Source organism: Ascaphus truei, chromosome 9, assembly GCF_040206685.1.
Source record: "Ascaphus truei isolate aAscTru1 chromosome 9, aAscTru1.hap1, whole genome shotgun sequence".
In the NCBI taxonomy this organism is placed as follows: domain Eukaryota; kingdom Metazoa; phylum Chordata; class Amphibia; order Anura; family Ascaphidae; genus Ascaphus; species Ascaphus truei.
This window is the reverse complement of record NC_134491.1, coordinates 30995999-31019329: the sequence shown is the minus strand read 5'-3', so window position 1 is coordinate 31019329 and position 23331 is coordinate 30995999. Positions and strand designations below refer to the sequence as shown.

Here is a 23331-nt window from a genome sequence, read left to right as displayed (position 1 = left end):
TGGAAAAACCCCAATAGATTTACCTTGGCTTGTGCAAAACTACACATTATTCAACTTCATGTACATTAATAATGAACCCGGTCTCCATTAACTCTATGTACACTTTCAGATAAAGAATACTGAAATCTGTATTGGAATCATCAGGCAGTGGCCAACTCAGGAGGCGCTGATAACAGGCACTGCAAGAGTTCACCCTACTGTAAAGATACACTTACATGTCTGTGCCATCTCCATTTATGTAGATATAAAAAAATGTTTTAGCTGCATCGGTCCCTTATATATATTAAAGAGAAGGAAAGAATAGGTAGTGGGATACCTTTTTTTGGCCCAACAATACAAGTTGGTACAAGCTTTCCAGCCCCACAGATTTCTTCTTTAGTTACATCTGTAAACCTTCCTATTGTTGGTCTAATAAAAGGAATTGCACAGATATAATGTATTTGTATAGCATGATAATCTGCACAGAAATAATGTCACAATAACGGTACATGTAATATTTTTCCATTACGTAGTGATGCCATTATACATCTTTATTTGTTTATAGCACCGTGTCCCCTAAGTGACCCACGGGGCACATGTAACCGATGAATTAATTTATTGTGGCCCTATCCGGTTACATGTCCCATTTACAATTAAATAGTATTTCCCTGAACAAAAGGAACAAAAAACAGGTTCTTCCTTGGTCGGTGCACTATTGATGACACAATCTTGTTGTCTCATTGTTTCACAATACTTGTGCACCCTTAATATCCTCCAGCCAAATGAGTATTTGGAACATACATAGTTCATATCACTGATTTACTGAAACCAAATAACGTATTCTCTGAGCACAATTATCTGCACATAACACAATACATACTACATACTACTCTGTCTACAATACAGACACCCACATCATTTAGTATTAGGCCCTTTGGGGCTTAGTTACCAAGATCATATATTTTTTTGTGTTAAATAGTACAAACATATATACAATGTGTGTCATACATATGAATGCTTCATATGAGATGCACAATTCATTGTTTGAAATGAATTTTGACTCATTGCAAATACCTGATTGATACAATTTTAATTACAACAGAATTGTGTATTTATTTATAACTAGTGTTGGTAAATATAAATTAGTGTAATGTTATATTAAATATAATAACCAGTAAAAATACATTGTGTTAACCAATGTAATGAAGCATCTGTGTTGTGTCAATTTTTTTTTGCTTAATATATAATGTAATTAGGCACTAACATTAGGTTTATGGCAGACAATTTTGATGCGCGTGAACTTTATGGCGCACAATTTTTTTAGCACATACCATTAACATCTGTACGCCTGGCGCAGTAACAAATACATCTGGGATTTTGACATTTCTCTCTACCTTAATTACAACTACTGACATGGCACAATAACCAGAATCCAGCATAATTAGGGTCCTACTTCTCTATGTTTGTTTCTATTACTAGGATTTACCTGATGGTTATATTTGTCTGTATATCATGTTCCACCATACCCCATGTTAGGTAGGTTATTCACTGACCAGCAGGTCTTCGTTACATTCACAAGGGAAAATATTTGTTCTCTACATTCCATTAACCCCAGCATACGCTCGTTAGCACAGGTGTGTTTTTCATATAATTAGTAACAACAGGTATACATATTTATTTGTGTTGAGTTACATTAGATATATATGTACTTGATTTGCAGCATTAGTATTAAAGCTGCAGTTCAGTCTTTTTTTTTTTTTTTTATTTTTTTTTTTTACTTCAATAGTTTCATGTGGGCAATCTCTAATTACCTAAAGAACTGCATAGCTGCCGGTCAATTCGTTCTCCGTCTATTGATCGGCAAAGTTTGGCAACATCTTTAAATATGGGGAATGTAAATCGTTGCTATAGGAACAAGCATGCTTGTTAAAATAGAATACAAGAAAATTGGTCTTTCAAAGTTGTTTTTTTTAAAACAGAAAATGCTAAAAGTATTTTTTCTTACTACAGAACTGATTTATTAAAAAAAACACACGCAAGATATTGACTGAACTGCAGCTTTAAGGGGTTGAGTGGTCTTTGTTGTTTTACCTCTACTTTATTCTGTTTGTCTTTTCTGTGTTATTAATAAAATCCATTGTTTTTTTTTAACATTTTGAGTGCTTTATACAGGACCTCCTTTTTTTCTCCCTTTGTGTGTTATACAAAATCAAAAGGAGTGCTACAGAGAATGGCCAAATGCATACAACAAAAGACAGAAAAGCTAAATGCTACATCCAATGTGACAACAGAATATTGAAGTATTTCACTATGTATTTTTGAGTAAGAGTCATTTAGTTAAACCCAAAGCATTATAAGCCTGCAAGCCACGTCATTGCATGATCAGCACGCAGGTCCTAACACTACCTATGCAAATTCTCATTTACCTCTGCTGGAGGGAGCATGGCCGCAGTGGGTCTGTACTGCACAGGAACATGAAAAAACCTGCTACTTAAAAAATGTCTGGCTTTTGTCTTTAAAAAGGACTACAGCTCACATTCCCTTCGGCGCTGGAAGACACCTCAAGGTCTATTCCAACTCTGGATGGTGTCTTGTGAAGTAGCACACAGCTAGTAGACGCGAGCCCATGTGTGTCAGGGTTATGGTATATAACGTTTTCATTTTTGTAGTTGTGATGAAGCTGATGCCGTGAGGAAGGCTGCGGTGTGCGCCAAAACGTCAGACTTTATGGCAGTGATCGAATAGAAAAAACAGTCTCCAGGGCACTCCTAAGCCAAACAGGATCCCAACTGAATGAATAATAAACGCTGGTCTCAAAAAATTGAATGAAGTGGAAAAAGAATTTATTGCAACATAGGTGAACAATAAAAATACCTCCTACGCGTTTCAACCAACTAGTGGTCTTTGTCAAGGAGTGGTCTTTTCATTTATGGCAGCGATCCCTCCTTTTTCTTCAACTTGTTACACAGATGGGAAGCGGCCACCCTAGGAGTCTGGATGCACCGGTATTTGTAGATCTATAATGCTGCAAAGCAGCGAGTGCCGAGGTATAATCATTTCATATTCCCATACGTATCAGTGCCTGTGTGTGCATGTTTCTCTGGGTTAAGGTGTGCGCATCGCTGCGTTAGTGAATGTGTGCGCATCGCTGCGTTGGTGAACGTGTGCGCACCGCTGCGTTAGTGAACGTGTGCGCACCGCTGCGTTAGTGAACGTGTGCGCACCGCTGCGTTAGTGAACGTGTGCGCACCGCTGCGTTAGTGAACGTGTGCGCATCGCTGCGTTAGTGAACGTGTGCGCATCGCTGCGTTAGTGAACGTGTGCGCACCGCTGCGTTAGTGAACGTGTGCGCATCGCTGCGTTAGTGAACGTGTGCGCATCGCTGCATTAGTGAACGTGAGCGCACCGCTGCGTTAGTGAACGTGAGCGCACCGCTGCGTTAGTGAACGTGAGCGCACCGCGGCGTTAGTGAACGTGTGCGCACCGCTGCGTTAGTGAACGTGTGCGCACCGCTGCGTTAGTGAACGTGTGCGCACCGCTGCGTTAGTGAACGTGTGCGCACCGCTGCGTTAGTGAACGTGTGCGCACCGCTGCGTTAGTGAACGTGTGCGCACCGCTGCGTTAGTGAACGTGTGCGCACCGCTGCGTTAGTGAACGTGTGCGCACCGCTGCGTTAGTGAACGTGTGCGCACCGCTGCGTTAGTGAACGTGTGCGCACCGCTGCGTTAGTGAACGTGTGCGCACCGCTGCGTTAGTGAACGTGTGCGCATCGCTGCGTTAGTGAACGTGTGCGCACCGCTGCGTTAGTGAACGTGTGCGCACCGCTGCGTTAGTGAACGTGTGCGCATCGCTGCGTTAGTGAACGTGTGCGCACCGCTGCGTTAGTGAACGTGAGCGCACCGCTGCGTTAGTGAACGTGTGCGCACCGCTGCGTTAGTGAACGTGTGCGCACCGCTGCGTTAGTGAACGTGTGCGCATCGCTGCGTTAGTGAACGTGTGCGCATCGCTGCGTTAGTGAACGTGTGCGCATCGCTGCGTTAGTGAACGTGTGCGCACCGCTGCGTTAGTGAACGTGAGCGCACCGCTGCGTTAGTGAACGTGAGCGCACCGCTGCGTTAGTGAACGTTAGCGCACCGCTGCGTTAGTGAACGTGTGCGCACCGCTGCGTTAGTGAACGTGTGCGCACCGCTGCGTTAGTGAACGTGTGCGCACCGCTGCGTTAGTGAACGTGTGCGCACCGCTGCGTTAGTGAACGTGTGCGCACCGCTGCGTTAGTGAACGTGTGCGCACCGCTGCGTTAGTGAACGTGTGCGCACCGCTGCGTTAGTGAACGTGTGCGCACCGCTGCGTTAGTGAACGTGTGCGCACCGCTGCGTTAGTGAACGTGTGCGCACCGCTGCGTTAGTGAACGTGTGCGTACCGCTGCGTTAGTGAACGTGTGCGCACCGCTGCGTTAGTGAACGTGTGCGCACCGCTGCGTTAGTGAACGTGTGCGCACCGCTGCGTTAGTGAACGTGTGCGCATCGCTGCGTTAGTGAACGTGTGCGCATCGCTGCGTTAGTGAACGTGTGCGCATCGCTGCGTTAGTGAACGTGTGCGCACCGCTGCGTTAGTGAACGTGTGCGCATCGCTGCGTTAGTGAACGTGTGCGCACCGCTGCGTTAGTGAACGTGAGCGCACCGCTGCGTTAGTGAATGTGTGCGCACCGCTGCGTTAGTGAACGTGTGCGCACCGCTGCGTTAGTGAACGTGTGCGCATCGCGTTAGTGAACGTGTGCGCATCGCTGCGTTAGTGAACGTGTGCGCATCGCTGCGTTAGTGAACGTGTGCGCACCGCTGCGTTAGTGAACGTGAGCGCACCGCTGCGTTAGTGAACGTGAGCGCACCGCTGCGTTAGTGAACGTTAGCGCACCGCTGCGTTAGTGAACGTGTGCGCACCGCTGCGTTAGTGAACGTGTGCGCACCGCTGCGTTAGTGAACGTGTGCGCACCGCTGCGTTAGTGAACGTGTGCGCACCGCTGCGTTAGTGAACGTGTGCGTACCGCTGCGTTAGTGAACGTGTGCGTACCGCTGCGTTAGTGAACGTGTGCGCACCGCTGCGTTAGTGAACGTGAGCGCACCGCTGCGTTAGTGAACGTGAGCGCACCGCTGCGTTAGTGAACGTGTGCGCACCGCTGCGTTAGTGAACGTGAGCGCACCGCTGCGTTAGTGAACGTGAGCGCACCGCTGCGTTAGTGAACGTGAGCGCACCGCTGCGTTAGTGAACGTGTGCGCACCACTGCGTTAGTGAAGGTGTGCGCAGGCAGTGTCAGAGCGCACCATTACAAATAGTGCAGGTAAATATGTGACTTCCTTATACGTGATGGCCAATTTCAAATCTGACTTTCCTGACAAAAAGGTGCAACTTAGAGCTCAAAGATCTAAAATTGATATTTAGCCAATGGGATCATCCGCAAGCTAGAAAGAAGCATATATTCAATATTCAGACATACGGATATCCCATCATATAATGCAACCAGGGAGATTTGGGAAGGGGAGATCTCAGATGTCCATGTGCATTAGCGTCGGGAGCTTTAATTATGGCCAAAGTAAAAAAAAAAAGCACACTGTTTTGCCTAAAGAATGGAGAATATTATTATTTATTATATTATTAATCTACTCAGAAGAGACCTGGACTAATGCTGCGCTTATAGTGCCTGGCGACGTCGCTCCAAAACAAATCCATTGACTGTCGCAAGCGCTTATAATAAGCGCGACGGAGCGACCAAAAATGTTGAAGCCGGGTAAATTTGATTTTTTTTTTTAGATACAGTCGCCACATGTGACTGTCTCTAAACCAGAGAGCGCAGCCCGCCACCTTCGTGACTTCACTAGCCTGGTCGCCAGCGACGTCGCTTAAAACTGAAGTTTAACTTTCCCTAGTGGCGACGGCATCGGTCGCGTCGCCGGCATTATAAGCGCGGCCTTAAGGAGAAACTCCTTAAAATTATTTTATTTTTAACTTCCCTGATCCGTGAAAAAAAAAAAAAAAAAAAATAAGCATATTGGGAAAAAAAAAAAAAAAAAATACAAACATGGCTACCAAGGTCACCGAGATGATGCTGCAACTTTCGATTGGCTGCCGGAGCAAACCTGACAGCAGCAGACATTTTGCATCCACCAGGCAAGTATAAAAACCCTCCACGGCTCAGGAAGCAGGGGGTCTGAGAGAGGCCTGGGGACCCTGGATCAGCTGCACGGGACCCCACTTTTCAGGCAAGTAAAAATAAATAAATTAGAACCCAAAACACTAGCAGGGCCGCTGCTTAAATCTGCAATGCTCATTTACTATATATCATGAAGAAAAAAGCTCCTCAAGTGGGTTTATAATAATTATGTACCATCTACCAACAAACCCCTCCTCAACTGTAGATAATACAGTGCAAAGAAGTGGCGTTACCATTGGTTATTAAACACCCATACACAAGGGTGCAGCCTGCGGACCTCACACTGATAATCTACACCAGAAAGATGTCACTTGGTAAGTAAAGGGGACAAGATGAATGAGAGCAGGGGGGCTCAGGACTGTCCCACCCACCTCTACCTCACTGCCACATTCTTCCCCTCTATCTCCTCCACACTGTATCGCACAATCTATTTCTCAGAAGCATTTTTCCTGTGGTACACATTCCTCCTGTATTATTCACCTTCAGCTCTCATATGTACACATTCTTTCTAACTTTCTCACACATTCTCTCTCACAAACTATCCATCACACATTCTCACACACACACACACACTCCTACAATGTCATTTTGTCAATGTCAATGCATCCATCTTTGACACACACACACACACACACACACACACACACACACACACACACACACACACTTCTCACAGACCACGTGTACTGGAGGTGCTTTTGTTCCATGCAATATTCCCTTAGTGCTGCCCTTACCCATCTCCCCCTTCTGCTTGGGGAAGGATGACAAACAACATAATACTCCAATGTATATAAATCTGCGCTCCCTTTATTTCTGTCAGTGTAATCTGGAGTAGGTACCACTTTGCATGCGGCACCAATCAAAACATTTGACTGTGCATACAAACGCCATAAAATACTCGAACACGGGGCAGGTGACAATATAGGTGGAGGAGACATTTCTTTAGCGAGCACCTCCCATAACGGCACATTAAACACCTGCAATTTAATATATGCAGAGATTACACTGTATTTTTGTATTGAATTGTATGTATAAAACATAAGCGGTGATAAATTCTTTTTAACACCTGATCCTTAATCAGTCATTGATCTTAATGTTACAGTAATTAACTGAAGGTTCTGAGATGCAACCAACAGACAGGCCGTGGATAGATCCATTGGCTCACAATTGGGCAGATAGGTAACCTGGTTTTTAATAGGCTCCGGTCATAAAAAAAAATGACATTGAGTTCCTGCTCAATACATACAGTTGGAGGGTATGCTAACGGTGTGTTAGATCTTAATTAGGGATAGAGACTGTTGGTATGTTTGTGCATAAAACAAAACAGCGATTTGTTGTACATTCTTGTAAAGTGGGAGCTCTGAAAGTCTTCACTTCTGAAAATGAACGTAGGTGGTAGTTAAACCTTAGAAAATGTCATAATAAGCTTAATATCATGCCATTGTAATAAAGCCTCATGTAATTAGATACCACTGTTAAGGTTAGGAGGGAAAAATCAAATGATTCTCCAAAACAGTATAGCAATTTCCTTTCTGATGTGAATCCATGGTTTCTTTGCATACTTCGCTTTATTTAAGTTCCACCGCATAAGGATAGTAAAGGAAACAGAGCTTCTCCTCCGCAGAATAAAGGACCTGTTGCACATGATAAGTTGATTCCCCGGATAGATTGCTCTTTTTGCAGAATTGACTCCCTGGTTTGCAGTGGCTCTTGGAGAAAGGGCTCACATCTGGGATATGTGGAGATGCCCCAGTTTGATATGCAAATGTTTGTGCAAAGATATCATGTAAAATACATGGCAAAGATGCACCTACATGCATATGTTTTTGACATTTGCATAGCAAATAAAGCATGTCTTTCTAAATTCAGAATAAATCAAGTTTCCCTCTGAAAAATATATTGAAATCACCAAAACATTTGTAAACCTAGGGGTGAGATTTGATCCCTTAGTAAGAAATGCAGCGATTTGTCACAAGGGTTGCCACTTAGTCCGACATTCACCCATTTTGCAAATATTTTTCCCATCTCTAGTTATTTGGAAGCAAACTGGTATTATGCCTACTAAAGGTGTGCCCACCTTAGAAGCATTGCCAATCCCACTTGCTGGCATACATCCAGAGATGACGCTGTAGATGTCAGTGTTGGGAGCAAGAACCCGGAAGGAATTAGAGGATCACTGCATGGGGAGTCCTGCTATTGCAGGCGACGGCAGTGTTCCTGAGGCCTCGTTCAGGGTGCTGGCTTCGGAGGGAGGGCGTGCTTACGTGCGAACTGCCGTCCGAAACAATGTATTTAAAGTTAATTGTGGTTGTCAGGGTAGCAGCTGCCCTGTCTCCGAAGTACGGAGTTGACGCTGGCTACAGTTTCAATAAACCCAAGTTGTTTTTTGAAGCTACAGCAGCGTCACTGGGACCTCGGCAGCCAATGAAATCATTCTTGAGAATGATTTCAAGACAGCAACTTCGATCCCTAAGCTGCCGTCTGTAGCCCCGCCCCCTCCACTCTTGAAAAAGTCTGCTGGGGAGGATGTGCACACATCGCCCAGCAGACTGCCGATCACACACACGAACGCCCGCCCTCCAACTCCTGCCTCTGGCACCCTGAACGAGGCCTGAGACGCAGATCCTAGACCGGAAACCCCTGACGAGCGACTAACCAGGAAGGATGACCGGACATCATAACATGACCCCTACGGGAACGGTATCCACGTGCTGTGTGTCACGGATTTGTGAATGGATTATAAACAGTGTCCTTACCGTGGTGCTTGCTTACCTGTGTATTCCTCTGATGCTGCACTTCAATTACCTTACTTGTAAGTAAGAATAGGGGCTTGTGGCCTAATACATTTACCTTTCAAACTTACTTAAAGAGGTCTGTGTCTGTACAAACGAAAAGAAGACAGTGTTTGCAAGAAGTGAGCCTGAAAATTCACTAACAGCACCAGCTGGCTACGGAAAGATTCAGAAACATCAATTTCTGCTCTCAAAAATAAAACCTCAGCACCAAGTGTCCCAAACTGACTGCTCAATGAAGTATAAACACACAAAATAACGTCGCTGCACCAAACCAACAAACATGAAACAGAGAGAGACGCTATCTACCTGGTGCAAGGGGGAGAGAGCCACTTGAAACCACACAAATAATCAAAAGATTATATAAAGCCCCCTAAAGTTGCACTCAAGGTAGGTGACAAAATGAATGGAATGTCAACTAAAGTATAGGCCAGTAAATAGCCAAATCCTGGTATAGGATACACTGCCAAAAAAGGTCACACTACTGAATGAAAAATAACAAAACTTTAATAGTGTATATTATAAAAACCGACGAAACACTATAAAAATGCAAAACATTGCATAAATAAAATCCCCAAATGTGTTTTGGGTAACGGTGCTCTATGAGCACTATGTGTATCAAATAGCTATAAAGTATCAATCGCTATATGTACGGCTGCAGAGATGTTCAAAGTGGGTGCTGGTAGTCTAATAGTATACCTTACTAGGTCTCTAGAAGCGACCACCAACTGTGATAATAATTTGGCTCTTTGTCCTCAATAGGATCAGGTCGGATAGAGAACCCCAGTATATACTTTATAATATACACTATTAAAGTTTTGTTATTTTTCATTAAGTAGTGTGACCTTTTTTGGCAGTGTATCCTATACCAGGATTTGGCTATTTACTGGCCTATACTTTAGTTGACATTCCATTCATTTTGTCACCTACCTTGAGTGCAACTATAGGGGGCTTTATATAATCTTTTGATTATTTGTGTGCTCAATGAAGTACTCTCAATGATGATTATATAGTATAATATCCTTACCTAAGGCAGCAATCAAAAGTAAATGTGGTGATGGCTTGTGTCACCGGGCATTTATATTATGGTGCATGTATCTAAACCAGCACTGCCAGGTCACAACACAACGTGAAAAAGAAGTTGCTGTTGTATAAATAAATCTATATGGTGTAGGTTTAAACACCTTCAACTATTTAAAGATTATTCTGCATGTCGGGAGAGCCACAAACGTTAGAGGAGCCCCCTAATGTTGCATTAAAAAGGACTACTGTACTAAATTAACAGAGTATTTCGAAACTACATGCGGTCCTCGCTTATCCGGCGGAATGCGTCCCGCACACCGCCGTCTGATAACAGACTGTCTGATTGCGGGTCCATGTTAATCCGCGGCGGTGAGCGTCGGATAAGCGGATCGGACGTCGAATAATGCGTCCAATGGGCTGCATTATGCGGCGTCACATAGGCCGTTCGACAGAAAACGGACCGCCGGATACGGAGGATCACCTGTATTTTAATTTCTACTTTCTTGGCATCAAAAAAATCTACGTAGCTGGAAAAACCGTAATATATGAATCATTGAAAAACGCTATTTTTTTTCTGTCTTTTACAAACCACCAAGCTAAGAAATCCTACTGACCGTCAGTAGAAAGAGAGGATGCTCAACGAAAGACGTTTGGGAAATGTGTAGCTCTTCCATGTTGAAAAGAGTGACGGTCGCTTGTGTAAATAAGACCGTACTTTTAGTGCAAAGCTTCAGACAATCCAAAAAATACACAACGTTAGAGCTATACTACAAAAAATAGTGCATGCACTATATAAATTATATGTTTACAAATAACGTATTATAATGGAAATACAAAATCAATTATATACGTGCAATTTAGTGTCGGGTGTTCACTTAACGAATTCCTGCAGCGAAAAACTATCCTCCTCGGCCCTGGACTTCACTCCATGCTCAGTGCAGACGTATAAGAAAAATAAATAAATTATATATATATATATATATAAAAAAAAAAAAACAGTATAGTAACATATAGTGCAATAACTAATAAACAATAACACCTCCATGAATGAATAATTTGACCATACCTGGTAGATACCGAGTCCAAGCTCCATTGCAGGAACCGGCGCCAAAGGACTAAACAGACGGCAAATCTAAGAGCCCTCAACCAGGCTTAATGTGTTGGAAGGTTCTTAAAGGATAAATCAGTATGTGAGTGGCATTCCCGGTGTCCGTCTTATTCAATTTTAGTTTCCGAGTGGATCTGTTCTATGGTGTTTTTCCCCCTTTTTCTATGAATTATTGTTGAGACTATCCCAGTGATCTGCAGACTTTGTCCTGTCATCAAGCTATGCTCTTTGTAAGTTACGTCCCATTATCAGGCACTGTTGGTGTGCTGGTGTAAATTAGTAAAGGGGATAAATATTTGAGTTACCTTCCACACCTAGGAAGTTCACCTAATTCCTGCACAAATGATCAATGGGATCATTTTATAACAACATCTTCATTCCCAGGTGATCTATTGCTGGGTATACACATCTGGTCAAAATGATTCACTCACGGAGGTGTTATTGTTCATAACGTATTGCACTATATGTTATTATAGGTTAAAGTCATGGGACTACGAGGGACCGCCGGGTGGAGCAGCAGCTCACCGGTCAGGTTAGAAGGCTTTTCCCTGTGATTTGGCACATGTTGCTCTGCTTCAGATGTGAGCTTGCTGATTATTAGTTACTGAATATTTGCTTTATCTGTCTATTTGGAGAGGGGAAATCTGCTCATTTAAAGACAATACTGAATTCTATGGCTTACCAGGAGGTTTCTAGAGCACCCAATTAGGGATTTTTCCCTTATCTACCTATATGTTATTATACACTGTTTTTTTATATATCTTTTCTTATACATCTGCACTGAGCGCGGAGCGAAGTCCAGCGCCGAGGAGGACAATTTTTGCAAGGATTTAATTCCACTTAAAACAGGACTTTCCTTCCTTTTCTGTACATCATTGTTTGACCGATGGCACCTCCGCTACCCCAGGTATTAGAAGTTGTCAATTGCCATAATAAACCTGCTTAATCTTGAAGCAGATTGCCAAGAACACAGAGTATTCCCTCTGGTGTTCCACGTTAAGGATCCGCTGCGTTGCCAGCAATTAGCTGCGGCCATTCAATAACTTGGGCTATGAGAAACAGCTCTCGGGGTTACAAACACACGATCACAAAAAGAAGCAATGGGCAAAAATGGGGGATGAGGAAGGAACAAGGAAACTGGGAGGGAGAAGGGCACAATGAGGGATGGAAAAGGGGTTTACTTGAAGGTACAATGCTGAATGACACGTTACCAATGTCCGTGTTTCAACGTGTCGTACTCTATGCCTGTAGCAATAAATAGAGATAAAGTGCAATAAAAAGTAGTTTTTACTTTAAAAGTAGTAATATTACTACAGTAGGAAAAGTGCCATCGTCCATCAATATCATTGAAACACCCCCCACCCCCGCTCATTGGAGGTGAATATCTCAAAACATACTAACCAATATAATAAAAAATAAAAAAAAGAGAGAGAATGTTCAGTCAGAGCCAGAGCATGGTATGAAGCACTAACTTAGTATCAAGCCAGCTCCAACTGCTCCGCAGGGGCGGGTCCAAGTTCCGCAGGAAGTAGTCATTGTCTCTCGGTCCGCCTGCAAAAGGAAGGGGTTGGGGGAAGGGCTGCATCTATCAGTGCTCCTTCTGAGTCCCTGATTTGGCAGCAGAGACCCGCTGGGGTCAACAGCAACAGTCCTCTGGTATTGTTTAGAAAGAGAACAGGTACGTTCTTGTCACAGTTACATAGTATATGAGGTTTAAAAAAAAAACAAAAAAAACCAGACGTCCATCACGTTAAACCTATGCTAAATTTAGACAACAGCTACTTTATCCTATATCTATATTTCCTTATTGATCCAGAGGAAGGCAAACAAAAACCCCCAGTGTCATGTCATCCAGTGATATCTCATAAGGGGAAAAATAAATTCCTTTCCGACTCCAATGTAACGCAATCACCCCCCCCCCCTCACCCCCTGGGAGATGTGGGGCTACGTTATGTGTGATGCAATGCAATACCTGCGGCTCACAGGAAACCTGAGCCTCCGCTGCTGGGAACCTGGGGTGTACCCGAGTTGATGCTCGGTAGCGCCTCCACCTATAATGGGATTCTACTATGTGGAATGACCCCGTTACAGGACAATAAAGAATACACACGGGTAAAACAATAACTGTACACATCAGAGAACCAATAATAACGGTGATACCCACTCGCAGGCCTCGCAGGACCCGTGTCCACACCCCAGTGGAGTTTACCCCAATGAAGTAAGGTGCTTCAGGCACCGGACCGTCCCAGTGTCCACCGGATCAATCACCCACCCAAGTGTGTGAGACAGCGCTGCCCCCACTAGCCCATGTATGGTTGGTGCACTTTGTATTATATGTCTTTAGTTGGGTACCTGCCGGGTGTGTCCACACCCAGGCGCACAGTGATGCTGATAGGATCCATGGATCCAGTGACCGCAACGCACCCGCGTCTACGTGGGGTGGATCCCGCATGGATTGTACCACCGTATGAGATTGTTCTTTGTTGCAGGTGTCTGGGCCAGATCACCTGAGATCAGAATGCAGCCACATCCTGATGGTGTCCCTCACTCTGGAACTACAGGGCAGTGTCCCTATCTATGGGCCTGTGCCTGCAGCAACCACAAGCTGAGGGGAGTGTTGACCTAGCTGGGGCCTAAGGGGCTCACTGAACACACACACGCGCTGTCCCAGCTACCACTGACACTCACTGCTCAACTGTATAACTGCCTTAACTACAAATGCAGCCGCCCTATTGGCTAAGCCGCAGCATGTGACATCCGTTCCTGAGGCTCATGGGACATGTAGTCCCTCTCGAGCATTTCCCCTTTTGGCTGCCGCACTGGGGGTCCTGCTGCTCATGCGCGTTTGTGTCTCGCGATGGCGCCAACCCCAACATGGCCGCCGGACTAGGGGATTCGCTGCGCATGCGCGACTACACTGCGCATGCTCGAGGATTAACAAAATGCTATGGGAGGTGCTGGCGACTCGGTCGCCGCTCCAACTGCACACTGACCTCCCCGCACTCTCCCCATCCCCCGCAGCAGAAGGTAAGGGGATGAAGGGGAACCGTGTCAATTGGCAATCTGATTAATCCCTGGATCAACATCCTTCCCATGTTTACTTATTTGGTATAGCCCTGTATACCTTTCCTTTCCAAAAAGATGTCCAACCTTTTTTTGAACAAATCTATTGTATCTGCCATCAGTGTCTCCATGGGTAATGAATTTCACATTTTAACTGCCCTTACTGTAAAGAACCCTTTCCTTTGTTGCTGGTGAAATCTCTTTTCCTCCAACCTAAGGCTACGCTTATAGTGCCGGCGACGGTCACTGGAAAATCAAATAGAGATGACTTCCAGTGATCGCGACCAATCCGTCGCTCTGCGCTTACTATAAGCGCACGCGACGGCGGCATTGCATGTTTTGCCGCGACGTTGCGTCGCTGTCGCCGGCACTATAAGCGCAGCCTAAAAGGATGCCCCCGAGTCCTTTGTACTGCCCTTGGGATGAATAGTTCTTTTGAAAGCTCCTTGTACTGTCCCTGAATATATTTGTATATAGTTATCATATCCCCTCTTAGACGCCTCTTTTCTAATGTAAATAAATCTAATTTAGTTAGCCTCTACTCATAAGTTAAATTATCCATCCCCTTTATTCATTTGGTGGCTCTCCTCTGCACGCTCTCTAGTTCCATAATGTCTTTTCTAAGGAGTGGCGTCCAAAATTGTACTCCATATTCAAAGTGTGGTCTTACTAATGCTTTGTAAAGGGGCATAATCATGTTTACTTCCCTTCCATCCATTGCCTGTTTAATGCAAGATAAGATCTTGTTTGCCTTTGCAGCTACTGCATGACTTTGGGCACTATTGCTAAGCCTGCACAAGCACTCTTAAATCCTTCTCCATCAAGGATTCCCCCAATTTATCCCCATTTCATTTGTAAGTCGCCTGCTTATTCTTGCTTTCCAAATGAATAACCATAGATAAATCTGTATTAAACCTCATCTGCCATTTACCTGCCCAAGTTTCCAGTTTCTCCAAGTCCTGGAGAGAAATTACATCCTGCTCTGATTCTACTACCATACACAATTTAGTATCAGCAAAGATGGAGACTTTGCTCTTGATGCCAACCTCAAGGTCATTAATAAACAAGTTAAAAAGCAGGGGTCCCAGTACCGATCCCTGAGGTCCCAGTACCAATCCAATCATGACCTTAGCCTAACCTGAAAAAATTCCATTTATGACAACCCTTTGTCTATCCTTCAACCAGTTTTCAATCCAGGTGCATATATTTTGACTGAGTCCAATTTGCTTTATTTTGAACACCAACCTCGTGTGGAATCGTATCAAAAGCCTTTGCAAAATCTAAGTAAACCACAAACTGCATTACTCTGGTCTAAATTCCTACTTACCTCCTCAAAGAAACAAATAAGGTTAGTTTGGCATGATCTATCCTTCATAAATCCATGCTGACTATTACTAATAATTTTGTTTTCCATGAGGTATTCCTGAATATTATCCCGTATTAAACCTTCAAATAGTTTCCCCACTACTGAAGTCCGGCTTACAGGTCTGTAATTTCCCGGTTGTGATCTAGCTGCCTTTATAAAAAAAATATAGGCACCACATCTGCTTTACGCCAATCTTGTGGTACTGAGCCTGTGGAAATGGAGTCCTTGAATATTAAATGTAATGGTTTGGCTATTACTGAACTTATCTCCTGGAGAACTCTTGGATGTATGCCATCGGGGCCAGTTGCCTTATTTACTTAAATTTTTAATCAGTCACTTGATTAAGGAGTGCTGCTAAGATATACCACGAGTCTTTAAAAAAATAAAAATCAGTGCACAGCAATATTGAAAATAATGAACATTACAAACCTTGGAAAAGAAAAATGTAAATGTATTGTTGTAAAAATAAATAAAATACATACGTCTAGGTGTTGGTCCCCACAAATTCTACATGTTTTGCACAGTATTCCACGAAACGCGTAGGATTTGTGGGGTCCACTACCCATGTTACTTTTTCATGTTTTGAAGTGTAACTTTTTTCTATGCTGCCAAGCGTGAATATTTTTGCTTCTCTCTATTCCTTCTACAGTCATTTCAGTTCAAGTACCTTCGTATTTTTGAGTCCTTATTTAATTAGCTGCAATTTTTATTTCCTGTAACTCCGTTATCCCTTGGTTCGCGTGTTAGCCCTCGGGAGTATACACAATGTGCTCCTGAGACCATATACAGTAAAAGAAGAATGAGCTTGCAGAATAGCAGTTTTTTTTAAAGTCTACTTTTTTAAAGAAATCCTCTAACATTCTTCCACGAGCTCAAACTAAACGTGTATAATGACGTTCCTAAAATTATTAACATTTCTCTGAACTTCCTTTGGATGCTCTCATTGGTGGAAGGCTTAATACAGAACAATATGAGCATTTGACAGCACTATGCGTATACTTTTCCCCGACTTTTAAAGGAAAGCCCCATATACTTAACCCAGCTAATGTTTTATATGCGACTAACTTATTTAGAAGTACAATCCTACAGTACATAAATGGTCCAAAAAATAGATTTTATTTACAAATCACTTTTCCTTAAATCACATTTCACTGTGATATTCCAGTGTGGTGTTATTGAGAGGGATGTGAATGTCAAATTATTTTGTGGGGTGGGGGTCTGAAAAAAAAAATAAAAAAAGCGGCCGTTGTGTCCTCTAAAATCTGTCCATCGGAATGGTTTATGTCCTTGTAATACCACAATATCTCCCACTCCCTGCACTGGAATCTGCAGAGGGGGAGGTTTAGTGTGTTCTGGTCCCACCACAGGCAGCTGTAGGAAACATGTCACTCTGTGGCAGGCAGTCACAGTTATAGTTTTTCAGTAGTCAATATACTCCAAGTGGCAGAAAAGTAATGAAACTAAACAAAGTTGACATTTAAAGTATATATATATATATATATATATATATATATACATATACATACAGTATACATATACATATATACAGTGTTCGACAAACCTATACATTTGCTCGCCCCGGGCGAGTGGATTTAACCCCCGGGCGAGTAAATATTGGCCCAAGCAGCACACGTTTGGTACTAGGTGGCGAGTAGATTTTTTGGTGATTTGTCAACCACATATATATATATATATATATATATATATATATATATATATATATATATATATATATATATATATAAAAGAAACATAAAATAAGACAAACATGCAATGCTGCTTTAAACTTTTAGCCCATTGCAATGCGTTGCTGCTCCTTTGGCACCCGAGGGAGTAAAACGGCAATAAAGTAAACCATTCCACAACCCCTTACCCTGCAGTACTCATTCTGTATTTGGCCATGCTTACAGCCCTCTGATATGAGAACCGCCTCATAACACGGGTTCTTGTATTGACTTCTGAGACGTGTAAGAGGCCTTTAGAGGCAGGCAGTACCACGCTTGAGATATTGATGGGTCCCAAATGTGTTTTGTTTTTTATTGGAAGATCGCAGTTTTAAACGGTATTGCTTTATATTACAGCATATTAATTTGCAGGTGTGTGGAAATCCCAAACATTAAATGCTTTCTTAACCTGGTGCCAAAGATAGTGCACAAGTATATAATAAAATATGAACACGCATGTGTGCGAGTGCATGCGTGCTTATTCCACATTTTATATATATATGAGGTTTGCACACTTTATGTACCAGGTTGCATAAAAACCACCCTGCTTTACTCTCCTGAATGGGACATACAATATAGTGTTACAGGACCCTCTAGGAACAATAGGATGTGAACTGAAAAGAATGCCCCAAACGTTGCTTGTTTTCCTTTACTGCTCAGAAAGTTTCCTTTGAATGCTCATTTGCTGGTAAGGTAATTCCCTCATGCCAAGAACCAACAGCGACGCATGATTCCAACCTCACTCACAAGTTCAGAGGGTTCCCCTCCGAGGATAAAAAAAAAAAAAAAACCTTTTGCATTTACCACTCCAATGCAGAAGGGATTTGCAACACATTGCTCACCCCTCAGCTCTAAGGAGGGTAAAACCTTGGGTCTTCTGATTTCCAAAAGCCGAAAAGCAAAATGCTTTTCTTCCATTTGTTCAGGTACAGTCATAGGGGGGGGAGAACAAAAAGTCCCAGGAATGTATCTGTCCAGAGGGTTAGATATAAAACTGGTGGAATGCCAACCTGTCCATAAAGGGTTGTAACAGGTTGTCTGTGGCAAAGTAGAACACAAGCCCGAATGTTATGGAAATGGGAAGCGCGGGCAGCGCCTTCTTGAAGATGGCAAGGAGAAGCAGTGTAAGGCACAGACCCTGCAAAGAGAAAAGAAATAATCAGAATATGATAAAAACGACACTATCCCCCTCCCCCCCCCCAACAATACCGATCTAAACATCTATCATGAGGGGCTGAATAAATGTATTGCTGGTTAGGGTAGCACCCTGCAATGTACCACCCTACAATTAAACTGCAGAATCAGGTTGAGCATCTTTAAAAACACTTCCATCTTACCAAAGCTCCCAGCTCCTTGTGTGTAGCTAAACAGAGTCCCTAAAATCTGGCTTTTTACAGACTGTCTGCCAAAAAACTACGTACATTATGTATTGTATTTGATTTTTTTTTTAGATGGATCACTAATCTGTCTGCAAACAAGTTTCTTTGCCGTTTATGTTTTTTATTCGTGCTGCAAGGGGTTACTCCTTCCATTAATTGTAGCCAGCCATTTCATACCAATTGGTTGCCATAGCAACAGTGGGCATTAACCATCTGCCCCTTTGGGTGTAACATTATTCCCTGATGTCACTGTAGTGATGAAACACATTGGAGGCGTTCTCCATTACATCATCACGTTGTAAGAGGAGGGCCCTCAAAGATCCCAGGGAAGAGACGCTGTTTGTGCTGCTTGCTCCGGACAAAATGAAGTAGATGGAGTGGGAAGCCAGTCCTCTGTGATTCTGCAAAGTGCTTTTCTGTTTGACTAGTTCAGCTCATTTTTAAATCTTTCTTAAATAAACAAGATTTCCTCTACAGAGCCACATGTGCGCCTCTTGGCTTCTTTGTAGGTGAGAGACTTGGTTGGTCTGGGGATCGAAGTGTTATCCCTAATATTAACTGGACTAATCCACCTACAATTGACTAACAGACGGTAAACTTCACGTGACCGTCCCTAACATTAGTGGATACGGATTACTTGTTGGAACTGCATCGATTATCACTATATTGGATTTAAACTTCTGGAATTTCAATTTGTTTATCCTTAGTGGAATCTCACTTTAATAGCTTTCTAATATTTATTTTGTGTTCATCTGTATATACTAATAAGTGATCACTCGCACATATTGAATAGTTAAGAATAGTTACGTTTACACTAATGGTAGCTTAGTGTGCACAATTTATTCACCAACACAAATATTGTTGAAATGTACAAATATAGTTGGAGTGATTAGTGCTGGGATTTACCCATTTTCAGATTTACAACTTGGTTTGTTAGCCTGGTGGGCGACAACGTATTTAAAAAAGGAGTCACAATACACTGATGGTACAGACCCTGAGGCGGATAGTGAGGCCTTCCAAAGTCATGCCCCACAATACCTTGTATTCCATCCGACTTCAGTCAGGCACAACGTCCTTGTGGCCCCTACACCGCTGGGCACAGGACAGTTGGCCCAGTACTCCCTCCCCCCAATTGTATGAACAATCACGGAAGGGGGACCAGGTAATTGATACGGTTTTTCATGTACAACTTGTGGCAGAGTAGTAACGAATTTGTTCACTGCCAGTTTCTCTGACAGGAATGATCGTCAGTCAGCCTGTCCTTGCTACTGCTTACTCACAATCAGTATGGCAACAAAACAAGCCAGAGTGGTATTCCAGTCTCCGCTGGCTGTGGCTGAAGCCTTCCCGACAAGGACACTGTAGAAAATGAAGTCTCCCAATCCAAGCTTTACTCCCCCTGAGGAGAGAAGAGGGAGAGAGTTGTTGTTATAGTTTTTGTTGTCTGCTGCATGTTCACATTATTTGGACCGTTATTTTAGAGCAGCATTCCTGCCAAAATTGTGAGAGATAGGGAAACCCTGCAACAATCAGAGCCTACAGTGGTGAGACTCTTGACCTTGATTATTTTGATAATTGTAGTGTATACAAAAGCAGGGGGATTGAAGTAGTGCCACCTATCTCACAACACATGCTCCCAGGCTCCAATTCAAGGTTGCTGGGGGCTTTCATCGGCAGTTGCTGCAGCTGCTATCATAACTATATATCAATGTGGTGACGCACAACCGGCTAAGAAGTGGCTTAATATCTCTTACTTCAATAACGTCGACGGTTCGGTGTCTCCAGGTCCTGACAAAGGCGTGGAAACACTGCAGAAATGTTGACTTTAAGAAGTGGCTTAATTAAATCGCTTTGTTGGGTGTGTGTTATCACATTGATATATAGCCAATTGTAGTGTAACCCATACCAGTCTCCCAGTCTTCAATCACACAGTTTGTGCCGTTTGCGCAAACCTAATACTCTTCAGCATTTAAGACGCCAGCTTCAGAACTCCAAGTGACACCTGGGATACACAATACACACGCCTGGTATTTAATTCAAATATCCCAGAAACTTCCCTCCGGAAGTCTATTATAAAAGGTACGCCACCACATTATACTGAAAAGTCAAAAAGCTTAAATCCATCATTGGCTGAAGCAAACTGCTTACACATTGGAAATCTCAAATCTCGATTCTCTGTGCGTCTTAGGTGTTCTCAGATTCTCTCCTTAAGACACCTTATAGTACGTCCTACATACTGTGTATGTATATACAATGGCGAGAAAGTTTGCAAATCCCTTAAGATTTTCACATATTTCAAACCTAAAATGTTACTAGATCTTAATCTAAGTGCTAATAATAGATAAAGATAACCTGATCAAACAAATGACACAAAAACAAGATACTTTCGACATTTATTTATCCACAAGTGATTCAACATCCAATATCCATGTGTGACAAAGTATGTGACCCTTTAGATTCAGCTCCTGGTGGCACGCACGAGCAGCAATGACTTCAGCTAAGCATTTCCTGTAACTGCCGTCAGTCTCTCACATCGGGTGAGGAATATTGTCCCATTTCTCCTTAAAGAACTGCTTCAAGTCAGCGACATTTAAGGGCATTCTTGCATAGACAGCTCACTTCAGGTCCTGCCACACCATTTCGATGGGGTTAAGGTCCAGACTTCGACTAGGCCATTCTAAAACACGAAATTTCTTCTTGTGCAGCCATTCTTTTGTAGATCTGCTTGTATGTTTAGGATCATTGTCTTGCTGCATGACCCACTTTCGGTTCAGCTTCAGCTCACGGACAGATGGCCTGACATTCTCCTCTAGAATCTTATGATACAATGCAGAATTCATGGTTGTACCAATAATTGCAAGCCGTCCAGGTCCTGAGGCAAGAAAGCAGCCCCAAACCATCACACTACCACCACCATGCTTGCCGGTTGAGATGAGGTTCTTCTGTTCGAATGCAGTGTTTGGTTTCCGCCAAACAAAACGTTTCTCATTGAGGCCAAAAAGTTTTACCTTTGACTCGTCTGTCCAGAGAACATTGTTACAAAGTATTGTGGATCATCTATGTGCTCTTTGGCGAACTTCAGGCATACAGGAATGTTCTTTTTAGAGCAGTGGCTTCCTCTTGGCAATAAACACCCTTCCTTTTCGGTCTTTTTCTGATAGTTGAGCCATGAACACTCATTAGCCAGATCCTTGGATATTACGCTGGGGTGCTTTGTGACTTCCTGGAGGATTTGAAGGATTGTTCTTGGAGAGATTTTGGTAGGACGACCGATCCTGGGTAGAGCGACTGTGGTTTTGAACTCTCTCTCTATTTGTCTGACAGTGGATTGGTGGAGCCTCAAATCCATAGAAATTGTTTTGTAGCCCTTTCTAGACTGATGAGCATCAATAACTGCTTTTCTGAGGGCCTCAAAGATTTACTTTGATCGTGGCATGACATGTTTCCACACACCTGTATGGTGAAGACCAAACTCAAAGTTTCTGATCTTTATATAGGGTGTGGCCTCTCAAACTCAACCCTGAAGATCTACTGAATTTTTTAAACACCTGATTATAATAATCACCTTTAATTTAGCTGATACAACCAGGGTTTTACTTAAGTTTGCACATCATCTTACTCTGAATTACACATTGTTTTTGTAATTGCTACATCATTTTGTACATGAAATTGGTTAATATAAACCCTATTGGACATTTAAATAAAAAATGGTTTTGATTCAAGGTTTTCATGGAAAAATCGATGGAATTTCCGTAATCATCATTGGGATTCACAAGCGCGTGTGTGTGTTTGTATATTAAATAGTCCATCAGTCCATAAGGAAAGTACAACTTCAGATGGCAGGTGCTGCTCTACTCAAGGTAGCTTTCCAATAATACTCCTCGGAAGAAAGCGTTACACATTTCGAGAGCCTACTCTGCAGACAATCTGAGTGTATCCTGGTAACATTATGCCATTCACATGTGACTTCCGATTCAGATGAGTGCAACTGGAAGTGGCAGCAGCAAGAACTGGCACTGGTGGACCTCAATAAGACTTCCCAGACAGTACACGCTGACCAGCTCCAGAATATCCACATCTGCATGCTATAATCTATGTGCTTTGGTGGAAAGAACTTTTAAATGTGATTGGACAGCTGTATGTTTTTCGTATTTTGCTTCCCCATTAATAAAGGGCCATATAATAGTGTTTGGTGTGCTCCTACAATTTCTTGCAGTGTCCTGTTATTTATACAAAAGTCTTTAATTCCCATTCTGGTCACCTACTTCATTGAGTAATCAACTGTTCGGTTTTGGTCTTGAGAAAACAGTGAAAATATGTTTTTGCAGGAACTTTATCATTCATCCATGTGAAAACTGATTTACAGAGAAGGCCCCGATGACTGCACGCCTGGCATAGCTGCTGCATTGCACCCTGGGAAGTAGACAGTGCTCCCCATATTTTGTAATGATTGTTAGATTGTGTGGTTTTGCAGTAGGGCTTCAGGGTTTTGTTTTACTATAAAATGATAAGACCTCTGTAAAACAGTGCTGCATGTCCAGCACCCATTTGAGATCAGGCTGGTATTAAAGTCAGATCTTCTGCACATTCCACAGATAACGCCAAGGGCTGTGAGACAGCGCATTTAAGCAGAGTCTGGTTACATTCCCCGAAGGGGAAGGTTCTGCACACACAGAAAAGATGACAGCACAC

The 23331-nt window shown here is 43.0% G+C and overlaps 1 protein-coding gene across 3 annotated transcripts in view; it reads right to left on the bottom strand.

Annotated features, from left to right (window-relative positions):
• Window positions 1-16630: 16630 nt before the first annotated feature.
• Window positions 16631-23331, bottom strand: part of PSEN1 (presenilin 1) — a 41328-nt gene continuing 34627 nt past the window's right edge. For all 3 annotated transcript variants that reach the window (XM_075614252.1, XM_075614253.1, XM_075614254.1), the window contains 2 exons: window positions 19920-20038; window positions 16631-18398 (listed from right to left, as the gene is read on the bottom strand). In XM_075614252.1, the coding sequence (XP_075470367.1) occupies window positions 18243-18398; window positions 19920-20038 (275 nt within the window). In that variant the 3' untranslated portion in view covers window positions 16631-18242. The remainder of the gene's footprint in view (window positions 18399-19919; window positions 20039-23331) is intronic.